Source organism: Mus musculus, chromosome 10, assembly GCF_000001635.26.
Source record: "Mus musculus strain C57BL/6J chromosome 10, GRCm38.p6 C57BL/6J".
NCBI lineage: Eukaryota > Metazoa > Chordata > Mammalia > Rodentia > Muridae > Mus > Mus musculus.
In genome coordinates, this window is record NC_000076.6 from 69,854,761 (window position 1) to 69,868,362 (window position 13,602).

At 43.2% G+C, this 13,602-nt stretch overlaps 1 protein-coding gene and 1 long non-coding RNA gene across 51 annotated transcripts in view; one reads left to right on the top strand and one right to left on the bottom strand.

Annotated features, from left to right (window-relative positions):
- Ank3 (ankyrin 3, epithelial) overlaps nucleotides 1-13,602 on the top strand; it is a 493,951-nt gene that overhangs the window by 321,275 nt on the left and 159,074 nt on the right. For 49 of the 50 annotated variants that reach the window (XM_011243299.2, NM_146005.3, NM_170688.2 and 46 more), the window contains one exon: nucleotides 12,625-12,723. The exons of the other annotated variant lie outside the window; for it this stretch is intronic. In XM_011243299.2, the coding sequence (XP_011241601.1) occupies nucleotides 12,625-12,723 (99 nt within the window). The remainder of the gene's footprint in view (nucleotides 1-12,624; nucleotides 12,724-13,602) is intronic. 50 annotated transcript variants of the gene reach the window in all.
- Gm33416 lies at nucleotides 7,925-11,630 on the bottom strand. The gene is made up of 2 exons (XR_380549.4): nucleotides 11,202-11,630; nucleotides 7,925-8,486 (listed from the first exon to the last, which is right to left on the bottom strand). It is a non-coding gene; the product is annotated as a predicted gene, 33416 (long non-coding RNA).

The window sequence follows — 13,602 nt, forward strand, 5'->3', positions numbered from 1 at the left end:
AGGGATGATGGTAGGAGTGGGTGGAGTGTGAGCACTCACCAGGGAAGCACTCTGGACCTGGTCTAGATGCCGCTCTTGCTTCAAGGTCTTTATGGAAGTTGCTATTTTCCAACAGTATCTTTATGGCTGAGTTTCTTTACAGCCAACGATGCTCTGCCGAGGACCACCTGCTGTTCTCTGCACCGAACTCTCCCTGTCTTCCAAGCTAGCATGAATGTTGGTTGGGTTCTTATTGAGGGAAGACTCCCTGTGGCAGATGGTCTCTTACCATTTTTATTTCTTTTGCGTCAGTCCCCAGCCCAGTCAGAGACTCGATATAGTCCTTATTCTAGAACAATTCTAAATGCCTCTCTTGACTAACTTCTCACCGTTTACTAATAAGGCTGCAGGCTTGCATTTCCTGGTAAGATGCCTTAGGGTCTCTGAGAGCAAGCAGTGCTGATTTCTGGGATGCTGGCACCAAACCATTAAGCCTGACCTGTCCTTCTGGCTTTTCTACAAGGCACCCAGTGGCCCATCCTCACATACCTCAATATTCAACATTGCACACCGAGCCACACTTTGGCACAGAGATACACGTGTCCATCTCAGTAACCATAGCGCTTCCCATATGCTTCATACTCCAAAAGTATTCATTCACTGGACATATGGAAATAAGATGGGCTCCCTAATGCTACATTTGTCAAAAGGCCTTAATGGGCTTAACTGAACACTGGTCCTTCTGTGGTGTAATTTTTCTCCCCAACCTCAGTGACATTCAAGTCTCATGTAAGAGCAAGAACAAACTGATACACAGATAGATGCGGGAGTGGTGGGAGGTCTTCTTAATTCCTTCAATCTACTAGCCTGAGAATGTTTTCCAGAGAACATAGTCATAGCTTATATATTTACCCTACACAGACACACACACACACACACACACACACTCCAGCCCTGGAATGGAACTGGTTATATTTCTCAGTTTAAAACTAACAAAAAGAAAACCAAACTTCTGCTTGCCTATACAGTCTTGGGAGTGTAGTTGTCCTCATTAAAAACAAATTCTTGCCAAAAACAAAGTCATAGAAAGGCCTTTGTCTTAGGGTTTTACTGCTGTGAACAGGCACCATGACCAAGGCAACTCTTTGTTGGTTTTTTTTTGTTTTGTTTTGTTGTTTTGTTTTTTTGAGACAGGGTTTCTCTGTGTAGCCCTGGCTGTCCTGGAACTCACTTTGTAGACCAGGCTGGCCTCTAACTCAGAAATCCACCTGCCTCTACCTCCCGAGTGCTGGGATTAAAGGCTGTGCCACCACGCCCGGCTACCAAGGCAACTCTTGTAAGCACAACATTTAACTGGGGCTGTCTTACAGGTTCAGATGTGCAGTTCATTATCATCAAGGCAGGTGCATGGGTAGCGTTCAGGCAGGCATGGTGCAACAGGAGCTGGGAGTTCTACATCTTCATCTGAAGGCTGCTAGGAGAATACTCACTTCCAGGCAGCTCTGGTGAGGGTCTTATGGTCCAGACCCACAGTGACACACATACTCCAACAGGGCCACACCTTGTAATAGTGCCACTCCCTGGGTCAAGCATATACAAACCATCACAGCCTCTCTCAAGATTTTAAAATACAGCTTCCTCTGAGTTCAAATTGTTGGCACAAACATTGGGCAACATGAAGGGTTCCAGGTTTATCCACGAACCAAGACTATTGAAAATACTTCTTCACATTATACAAAATGGACTGATGGCTTTCATTTTCTGTCACAACTATTGGGAACCTAGTCCAGGGTGGTTTTGCACACCTCTAATCTCAGCACTTGGGAAGGAGAGGCAGGAGGATCAAGAGTTCAAGGTCAGACTGGACTATATGAGACACACACACCCCAATCTCAAAAAAAAAAAACAAGCAACAGCAACAAAACCCCAAATATTGATAGGAGCTGGAGAGGCGACTCAGTGGTGAGGAATGCATACTATCTTCCCAAGAACTCTGGTTCAGTTCCCAGCACCAGCATGGCAGCTCACGACCACCTGTAACTCCAGTTCCAAAGGACCCAACACCTTCTCTAGTCCACGTGGGCACTAGCCCATACACATTACATATATGAGTATACAGGCAAAACAATCATCCACATAAAATAAAAATAACTCTCAACACGTAGTGAACCTTGAGAGAATTTGCTTACATTCAGAGAGGTAAAGATGAAACACCCCAGGCTTCCCCTTTGAAGGAATGAATACGTTCTACAGCCTCAGAAAACGACAGGGGGCTCTTTTTCTTTGTCCTGACACTTGGATGGCATGCTGGAAAGACAGTTTACCTTGCTCAGGAGGAGTGCAATGGCATGCATAGGTACTGCATGCCTGGTTCTGTAGAAGAGTCTAACTAGCAAGCTCAAGACAGTCCCTGCTTTCAATACTTGCCATTCCATCACAGGTGCAGGCACCCTCCTGAATCTCCTGTTTCCCCCTAGTGTGCTTTGGTGACACTGACGTCCAACTTCTCTGAAGTAACTCAAACCAGCTAGACACCGAAGTAGCCCACAGCGATCCACTGTCAGCATCCTGATGATGCCCCTTTCTTTAAAAAAAAAAAGTTAAACAATAAATAACTCACTGTTGGATTCTATTCTGAGCCCTGATGTGAGTTTTTAAACCTAATAACATCCTCTTGAGATGTATTTGTGCATACCAAGTGTCTAATTCCAGAAAATGTATAATCACATCTCACGTTCACACTTAACAAATCGGTTTGTTGGGAGATTTATAACACATGAAAATTGTGTCATATTTACAACCCCCAAATCAAACCAAATAGAATGAATGGAATTATATTACAGAATTCTCATGTTATTCATAAAGTTAAGTATGATATTACTTCAACACATAACATTCATAAGATTGACATTGATATATAACCAATGATAGTTGGGTTATGATCATGTAGGGTATATATTATAGTCTTCAGACAGTCACAACCATCAAGAGCTTTAGCTAAAAAATCAGATGAGGAGACTGGAGAAAGAGAAAGAATACAGGTAGATGATAGGTAAATAATGAATGAATGGATGTATTGATGAGCATTCTTTTAGCTTAACCTTCTAAACAACACTCAATCTGAAGCAAAACAAGAGACACAAAACCCACTAAACCAGGATAGAAACATCAAATAATATAAGGTTGTATTCTCTCCAAAAACTGCAGTTTATGAGTAGAGAAAGGCCAGAGGGTTTCACATTCTTTTCCTTCACCTTTTATATATATATATATATATATATATATATATATATATATATATATATATATATATATGTGTGTGTGTGTATATATATATATATTCTTTTAGGTTTGCATATGCGTGCATGTAGGTACACGGGCTATAGTGTGGGGGCGGGGGGGAGGGTCAGGTGACAGGTTGCGCCTTTACATGCTGAGTCATCTCACCAGTTCCTATTTTCATTTTAATTGCATGAACAGCGCCTGAACAGTGGCACAATCAGGAAGAGAAGGAAGAGAGTCTACGTCCATATATAATGTCAGAAATGAAGTCTTGATTGGAAAAGAGTACTGGATGTGTGTATGGATTAGTATTTGTCGTAGTAGATGAAGCCCAGTGTTTCAGAGACAAGTCTACACGTGAACTCTCATTGCGACCCTTGGCTTCCTGTGCGACCTTGGATAGTTGCATCAACCCCCCAGAGCAGTTTTCTGATCTATAAATAGAGCCCCTAAGACCTCTCCCATGGAACAGTGGTCCAAATAAAATAAGACCCCAAGTATAAAGCTCATGTAACAGAGGACATTAAAAACGGCTCCATTTTCTCTTGGGTTAACTCTACAACTGCCTATGATTTAAAGCAAGGGCCAGTCAAGGTTTGAGTGGGTGGAAATGCCAACATAAAGAATGAGCTTTTCTGTTTTCTGTTAAACTCTAATCACTGTTCGTTGGTGTGTCTTGACTGCCGTACCAGCCCTTCTTGGGTGCATTGTTGCTTGTTTCTTTTCTGTTCTCCACTGTTTGAATATAACCATCTACTTTACATTCAGAGCATCCCCGAGTTTCCCCGGCTTTACCTCCTTCTCCATCTCTAGAATGGGGAGGGGGGATGCTTAGGAAAGAAAGAGGTGAGCGGAGTGGACACAAACCAAAATCAGCACATTACTTCTGGAAATTCCTCTCCCAACCATGAATGCATATCCCTCTAGTCTTGGCTTTGTGCAGTGTCCAGATGGTAAGGGTCTGTTCTAGATAACATTCTCTGGTGTGACACCCTACTGTCCCTAGCTTTCTGGTCCAAGTCCTGCTCTGTACTGTGCACAAAGGTCAGACTGAAGGAAGGTCTTTTGGGTCTCTGTGTACATAAGGCTTGGCTCTTTGCATAACAGGAGAGAGCATTCTTTCCAGCCAGCAGCACGAAGCTCCCCCCCTCACTTACAAGATTACTGTCACCAAAATGAAATAGAAGCCCAGGGCCAGCCTGTATGGGCAATTCAAAAGTCTGCCCAAGGGAAACCCATTCATTACATTAATGCTTTAAAAAAAAAAAATCTAGGGGATTGGAAAGAAAATTGCCAACCCTTCGCAATTCCATTTCCTGCCATAATGTCACCATGGCAACTCAGCTTCCCACTCGATCCTGTCTAGTCTGTTATATATGTGTGGTATGGAAGTGGGCTCCCTCACCTCCCCCAAAGTTGCCTGTGCCAAGAATCTGTCAGATGGGCGTTAATGTTACATGAGGTTGGAGAACAGCATTTTTTTTTTCTTTTTGGTCCAGGACTCCTTCCTTGTAATTGACACTTTACATACATACATTGCAAGTTTGCAGGGGTTGGTTTAAAAAAAAAAAAAAAGAATTCTTGTAACAAACAAACAAACAGGATCCAGCAACATTTGTGTAATTTGAAAGTGAGGAATATGCAAGTGTTTTGTTGGCAAGCACGTTATCCATAAAAGCTCTTTTATAAGCTTGCAGTATCCGGGTTTACAAGAAAGGAAAATCTTATTAGAGCAAATTCTGAGAGTTAGCTGATTGAGTCATGCTTTCCAATCTAATTGACCAACAACTTCCTCCAGTGAGAATTTCAGAGGGTTGGGATTTGGGGTGGGTTTTTTTTTGTTGTTGTTGTTTTTGTTTTGATTTTTTTGTTTTGTTTTGTAGTTGTTTTTAAAGGATGAGATATTTCAATAGTGTTTCAGCATTTAATAAAATGAATCCAAAGCAAAAGACGAAGCAAGACCTGTGAGATGACTCAGCAGGGAGAGCAGCTTGCAGCCAAGCCTGGCGACCTACATTTGGTCCCCAGGACCCACACGGTAGAAGGAGAGAGCCAGCTCCTGAAGTTGTCCTCTGACCTCCGCACATGCATTCCATGACACAAACACGCACACACAAACGAAGGAGGGCAGAGCGGAAACATCCTTTTTCAATCATGATCATCCAACTAGGAAATACTTGCATAATGATTAGTGTGAACTCAGGTGATGTGGCTCAGTTAGTAGAATCTTGCCTGGTATTTATAAAAGCCCTGAGTTAGATCCCAGCATCACACAGAAGGGATGTGTTGTCATGATAATCTCAGTACAGGAGGGTTAGAAGTTCAAGGTCATTCTTCCACCCTCATAGCAGGTTAGAGGTCAGACTTAACTACCCAATACATTGACTCAAAAACAAACTAACAAGCACTCTTGAAAAGACATCCAATCACTCTGTTCATTAACTTAGTAGTTGGGGGATTTTTGTTGGTTGGTTTTATTTTGTTGTTTGTTTGTTTTGTTTTCTTTTGGTTTTCTGATATAAGGCCTCACTATGTAGTCTAGGACAGCCTCAAACTGCCTTTTTTAGTTCAGGCTATCCCCATGCTTGCTATGCCCCTGTTTCAGTCTCCCTGGCACAGAGTATCCCATCATGCCTTGTTAGATTCAGTTGCCTCTTCATCGTTTATCTTACCTTTGGGATTAGGGGAGGCTAGACTAATGTTGAAGAAAAAAGTATTCATGATACTTATTAAAGAATGCCTAGAAATATGGCTCAGTGGTTAAGAATGCTTGCTGCTGCTCCAGAGGAGCCATGTTTGATTTCCAGTGCCTATAAGCACCTGGAACTACAAGTACAGGGGATCTGGTGTTCTCTTCTAGTCCCTGTGGGTACCTGCATACATGTACATGTACATGTACACATGTAACAGTAAAGATACAAATTTTAAAAGTTGATAAGTCAAGGGGCTGGAGAGATGGCTAAGTAGTTGAAAGCACTGACTGCTCTTCCAGAGGTCCTGAGTTCAATTCCCAGCAACCACATGGTGGCTCACAACCATCTGTAATGGGCTCTGATGCCCTCTTCTGGTGTGTCTGAAGACAGCTGCAGTATACTCACATACATAAAATAAATACATTTTTATTTTAAAAAATTGATAAGTCAGGCAGATTTCTCTACTACAGAGCCTCACTATAGAAACCCAAGGGAAGAGAGAGCCCAGCTCAACTTTGAATACAAGGAAAGTTAAAGGTGTGATGTGAAGCAGAACTCCAAAAGTTACTAAGAGATAGCATCATGGGGTGGAGAGACTGTAGCCAAAGCAACATCGCAGACAGAACCCTTTTCTGAAGGTAGATTCCGGTGCTAAAATGGTGGTGGGGATTGTAGTGGATCAAGGATTGTGGAGTCTCTCTGAGCTGTCCTTGCAAGGTTCCCTTTCAGAGACAGCAGAGATGAAAGAGCAGAACCCCCAAAGTTGGGACACTGATAGGCGACAGCTGTAGGGGCAAGTTAGGTCTTCACCAAAGGAGGTGTACAAAAGGTTACATGGACACTAAGATACACTACAGTCCAGTGGTTCTCGACCCATGGTTCTCAATTTCCATGGGAGTTGAACTATTCCCTCACAAGGGGTCACATATCAGATATCCTACATTTCAGATATTTACATTTTGATTCATAACAGTAGCAGAATTACAGTTATGAAGTGGCAACGGGAATAATTTTATTTGTTGGGGGTCACCACCACATGAGGAACTGTACTAAAGGGTTACAGCCTTCGAAAGGCTGAGAAGCACTGTTCTAGTGGATTGATTCTGATCGTGTAGCAGGAAGCTGGGTTCAGTCACCAGTAATGGATAAACTGGCCATGGTGGAGCACACCTAGAACCCCAGCACTCTGGAGGCAGAGGCAGGAGAATTTAGCGTTCAGGGTCATGAGCTTGAGACTAGCCTGGCCTACATGAAATGCTGTCTCAAGGAAATTTTTAAAAAATAATAATAATAAAAGAATAAGAGAGATAGAAATGCTGTATCATTAAGACGACAAGGATTTGGATCTTGGAATGGGTGTCTCTCAAAAGATTGTCTCGTGGCAGGGGCGACTACAAGCATGCTTACTGGAGAAGGGAGGGGAGCAGAGAAAGCCAAGATAGATGTTAAAAGGTTTAAAATGCCACCCCAAAGAATTGTTTTAATTCTGTGCATGTAGATGTTGGTATGTGCAGGTGTGTGCAGTATGGAGAAATTTTTTGGAGAGTCTTGTCAAGTCTTTGATTCTCTGTCATGTTGCCTTAAGATGGGGTCTCCCCCTGAACTCAGAGCTTACTGATTTCTGACTAGGTTGATAGCAACTGATAAAGCCCCAGCATCTTCCTGCCTGCCCCCACATTCCAACACTCCTTCATCAGCACCGGCAACGTTGAGGCAGAAGGTGTGCGTGACTGTGACCAGTTTCTTACATGGATGTTGGGGATTTGAACCAAAGTCCTCATGCTTGCTCACCAGCACTCTTATCCACCGAGCTTCCTCCCCAGTACCACCACCCTGAAGAACTTATAGTCCACAGAGAAATGAATGATAGTTACTGGAATCCTTCTTAAACAGAGCTCTTTGCTGGGGGACTGTGCTCGGGAAACTAAGCCGCCATTCAGCAATAAAGCCAAAAAAACAAACAAACAAACTTTCAAAGTACGTGCCATTTTCTTTATTTTTTGGTCCAAAAGATGTAAAGTATAGTGGATGTCCGCTACTTTTCCATATTCTTTTTGACTGAATCAAGTATGGCTTGTTGGGTGTACACACCTTGACCGCAGTGTCCTTGATTGTACAAAACTGTTCTGCTCACTAAGAATCTCCCCTTAACTCCCGGTGCTGGTTTCTATTGACCTACAAATGTCCCGAGAAGCTCAGCCAGCCCCACCGGTGCAGCTGGCCTTCGTGAGGGGGATGCCCGGCTTCCTTGTGGGGCCTCTCTCCTGCTGAGACTGTCCTTGAAGGCACTGTAATTTGAAGAGTGCCAGATCACCTTTGCAGCTGATGGGACGAAGCCAGCATTAAAAGCATTGCGAGGACTCTCCCGTTGGCTGCTCTTGGCAGTTTAGGGGGACTGATGAATCTGACCTTGGGAAACAGCTGACTGCCTCACTGAAGCAAGGTGATTGAAGGAGCAGAGACTGCAAGAGTTCCAGGGCCCTGCTCTCCCCCTGATGAGAAAATCTTCAGTCTTCTGTCTGCAGGGTCCACCTATTTTCGGGAGACAGCAGATATATGTGTTAGGCTGTAGAAGAAGGAAGGGTGGCTGTTGAAAATCTGAGCTTGGGTCTTGGTCTTTCCTGCCCCTTGGTTGTCTTGACTTGTCATTATTAACAGCGGTAATCTCCCCTAGTAAATACCGTTACAGTGTGGGGATAAACCTAGGGTCCCACACCTGCTAGGCTCAGTTCCTGTGCTGGTCTCATCCTGAATTCAGCCAGTACATCCTTGGGAGGGTAATCCCATCTCTTTAAACCATAAGGGTTTAATATTTTTAATTAATTGTTCTTTGTGTACATAGGATATGCACGTTCATGTTCATATCAAAGGGCAATTGTGTGGAGTCAGTTATCTCTTTGCGTGGGCTCCATGGACGGAACCCAGGCCTCCAGGTTTATGTGACAAGTGTCTTTACACACTGGGCCAATCTCTCTGGCCCTCCCTAGAGTCTTCATTTTTGGTGAAGAATATTTCCCATGTAGGAACGATTGTGAGGATAAAATTGTGTGTTGTGTCTTCAGAAAAAAATATACATAGGGATGAGAAGGGTCTATATAGAGATAAATCACACTTGACCATGAAGCAAAAAACTGGCTTCCTGAAGCCTAAAATATCTTTCTTCTTCTTCTTCTCCTCCTCCTCCTTCTTCTTTTTCAGAATAAAAACTTAGTTTCAAAGGTAAACTCAGAAAAAAAAAATGTCCACGAGTTGGGGCAGTATGCCTAAAACTATTTAGAGTCAGTACTTGTATTTCATTTTGCTGAGGTGGCCACACATGATGCTTGTAGTGTGTAGTGTTTTCTGCTGAGGTGGCCTCACATGGTCATGCAGTGTGTCATGTGTTCAGCTAAGAGAGCCACATTTGACGATCTGGTGTGTAGTATGGTGATGTGAGGATAACTTCCCAGGATGAAGGAAAACGGAAGTGCTTCTCTATTTGTGGGGTGTTAGCCTGTAATTTTCTACACTCATTGTAGAGTCTCATTGTGGAATGGCATTTTCATCCAGTGATGGCAGTCACTGAATGGGTGTGTGTGTGTGTGTGTGTGTGTGTGTGTGTGTGTGTGTGTGTGTTTGTGTTGTGTATGAGATATGGGGATATATGTGGTGTGTGTGGTGTGTATGTGTGTGTGTGTGTTGTGAGGGTGTGTGTGGTGTATATGTGTGTGTGATATGTGTATATGTGGTATGTGTGTATGTGATGTAGCAGAGAGTATGTATGTGGTGTATATGTGTGTGTGTCACATGGGGGTGTGTATGTGTGTGTGTGTGTGTGTGGGGTGTGTGTGTGGGGTGTATGTCTGTATGTCTGTGGTATGTCTGGTATGTATGTGTGTGTGATGTGGTGGGGGGAGTATTTATGTAGTGTGTGGCATGTGTGATGTGTGTGTGTACATGTATGTGATGTGTGTGTATGTGTGTGAGGTGTGTGTGTGTTTGTGTGTGTGTGATCTGTAAAAATGTATAAACATTTCTCAAAGGTATCACATACATTGTAGCTTCTGCAGGGCCTCCATTCCTTAGTTTATCAGTTACCCACAATAGATTAGTAATATCTTGTTTCTGTCAAGGATAATTGATGGACTGTGACTTATACAAAATCCATCCTCTCTCTCTCTCTCCCTCCCTCTCTCTCTCTCTCTCTCTGTTACCTCTCGGTCTCTCTCTATTTCTCAGTGTGTTTATGTGTTTGTGTATGTGTGTGTTTATCTATTTGTGTATATGTGTATGTGTTTTTGCATGTTTGTTTGGGGGCTGTTGTGTGTGCATGTGTGAGTGTGTAATATGTGTGGTGTGTATGTGTGGTGTGTGTATATGGTGTGTGTGTGTTGTGTGTGTATGGTATATACAGTGTGTGTATGTAGAAGTGTGTGTGTGGTGAGCGTCTGTGTATGTGTTTGTGGGGTGGTGTTGTGTGTGAATGTGTGTGTATGTGTGGTATGTGTGATGTGTGATGTGTGTGTGATGTGTATGTATGTATGAGTGTGTATGTGTGCGTGTATATGTGTGTGGTGTATGTGTATGTGTGTATGCGTGTGTGTGTGCATGTGCATGTGTGTGTGAACTGTCTTAAGGAGGCAGGTGAGGCCAGAGTCCCCACTCCTCTGTTTCTCCTTAGACATGCACAGGTGTGTTGTCACTAGGAAATAGCAGGACTTGGCGGTAGCTGTTGGGGTTGCTGTTGGTTTGTTGGTGTATTTGGAGGTGGGTTTGTTGGGGTTGCTGTTGGTTTGTTGGTGTGTTTGGAGGTTCCCGTGTTCTGCTTTGTGTTTCCTCCTGAAAGACTGCATCGCTCTGACTTACAAAGCAAACACTTGATATCAGCATGAAAGGGAGGATAGATCATTAAAAGTTCCTGGAGAACGCTCTAGTTGGCTCATGTACTGTTTATGCCTGGAATGAAGTCTTAAAGAATACTGATGCCCCGAAAGCTGTAGTAATTCACGCATATGGCCGTGCCTGCTTGCTTACGCATCGCGGTCACCAGCCTTACAGTCACTGGCCTTTCACCTCAGATCTGCCCAGCCGGAAAGTGAATCCAGGATGCTGGATCAAATGCTGGTATACTGGTAGACAGGACTGTCTTTATGGTAGGTTTTATCGTATGCAGGAATCTTCCCACTGGAGGGCACAGAAGCCAGCAGTCTGTGAAAACTCAAGGAGTCTGGGAAGCACTTGGACAGCTTTGAGTGAATTTCTGCTCACCTGGCACCCTGATGAGTCTCTTTTCTTAATTATCCCTCTGCAGCTGGTCCTTGTCTATGAGAACTGAAAGAAGGCCCCACGGGGTCCAGGGGTGCCAAGCTCAGGGAGGGATGGAATGAAAGGAAGAAGGTGAAATATTGTTGTCCTTTTGAGAGCTTGTGACCCTAATAAATGGAAAATAGATTCTCCTGCCTAACAGAAGAGTTGTCAAAACGGGTCACACATCCATTGCTGCTGATGAGAATAACGGACTCGGGGCGCTAAAGGGATAGCTCAGCAGCTAAGCGCGCTTGCTGCATTTTCAAAGAACACAAGTTTGGGTCCCGCATACAGATTGGAGAGCTTACAATCTCTCCTGTAACTCTGGCTCCAGCAGATATGACACCCTCTTCTGGCTTCCAAGGACTCCCATATACACACAACGTACACTCACACAGACACATATACATAAATACAAATTAAATAAATAAATAAAATAATTTTAAGTATAAAAATTAATAAAATTAATTAAGTAAATCTAGAAACACACAAAAAATGAACCAATGAAACATTAGAAAGAAAATTTTGCTCAAATATTGAGTGTATTTAAATTCCCAGCATTCGTAGAGCTTGTACAGTGGCTGTTACTAGTCAGACTACTCTGCAAACAAAATTTCTTACCACTAACGTCTGTAGAAGCAAAAATTAGAGATAGTGTCTATAGTCTGGAGTGTGTTTCCTTCTACCAGTAAGTCATATTTAGTAGAAGATAGGAAACTTACTGTGAGGATGCCCAATTCCTTAAAAGGGTTTTTAACAAATCAATTAATAAATTAATCATAAAATTATTGATACAGTTTTTTTTATTTTGATTGGTCATGTCTGAACAGTTGGATTAATCATCCTAATCAGATCTATTTCAATATTCAAAGGCTGTGTTCTCAAGAAACCGGAATGTTAAATTTAAACTTATATATGCTCACACTAGAGGATGTGATGTGCTAACCAGTCCACACTCAAGCACAAAGCTACCTTAAGAAAATGTATTCAGAGAGTATGGTGCAGAGACATGTAAGGCGGGGAGGGTCACTATACAATTCCTCTCAAAAATCCTCTTTAACAGTTTAGGTCTGAGGAGATAGTTCAGTTGGCAGAGTGCCTGCTGTACAAATTTGGGGACCTGACTCCAATCCCCAGAACCCACAGAAAGCACAGGGTTTACGCTTATATAATCCCTGTCATGGGGAGGCAGAGACAATCCACTCTGGGGCTTACATTTACAAAAATTTAATTCCAGGTTTTAAAATATAAAATTTCGTCATGAAATCCATGAGCAGCAAATCTTTAACTGCCCACAGCATCCTGGATGGTTTATACCATGACGGGACATAACACACCGGGTTTCTGAAATATACTGACTTTCGGTATCGCCTTTGTTCCACAGGACGGTCTGACTCCGTTGCACTGTGGGGCGAGAAGTGGCCATGAGCAGGTGGTAGAGATGTTGCTTGACAGATCCGCCCCCATCCTTTCAAAAACCAAGGTAAGGTCTTCAGTCCCTGAACTTCGGTACTAACATCTGATCCTTTTGAACGATTGAAGCGCACAGTTACCAGCACTACTAAATGGAACTCGAGATCATCACGTCTGTAGGGGAGCCCAAAAAAAAGCTTCTGGACTGGGGAGGTGGCTCAGAGGATAAAGGCTTGCTCTGTTGGCATGAGGACTGTGCTTTGGGTCGCCAGCACCCACACTGAAGCTGTAAAAACTAGTATTCACCTGTAATCCCAGCACTCAGAAAGTGAGACAGGGGAACCCTCTGTAAGTCTGTTAGCTAGATGAGCCAGGACCAGTAAGAAGAGGCAAGAGACCCTCTCTCAATAAGTAAGGTGGAAGGTGATGGAGGCAGACTATATCCACTGTCGTCCAGGCATCTGCACACATGCATGCATGTTTTGCACACCTGAGTATGCACATACACATGCAAGCACATACACATGCAAAATAAGGTTAGATTTATGAAGCCTTTGCAGATGATGTGTTCTGCAGCAAAGATTTTTTTTTACCTTGTTATTTTGGTCTATTATGCTTACTATTTAATGTTATACAAGAGACTTTCAGGGCTCAGCCGACTACTGCTTTAATGAGACTAAAAACTCTACGTTCTGGCTTGGTTCTGAGTCTTTTTCCTACACTCCCACCCCCACCCCTAGTTTATTTCTTGAGAGTTCATAGACTGGAACTGGGGGTGCAGGTTAATGGTAGGTTATTTGCCTGTCCATACACCGGGCCCTCAGTTTGTGCTAATTTAAAATATTAAAACTCTGATTATCCATCCCCACCACTGTGTAAGATTTGAAGGATAAGCCTGCCCGCCCTTTCCAAATCCCGCAGTCTAGGGGAACCTCATGTCAGCTCACAA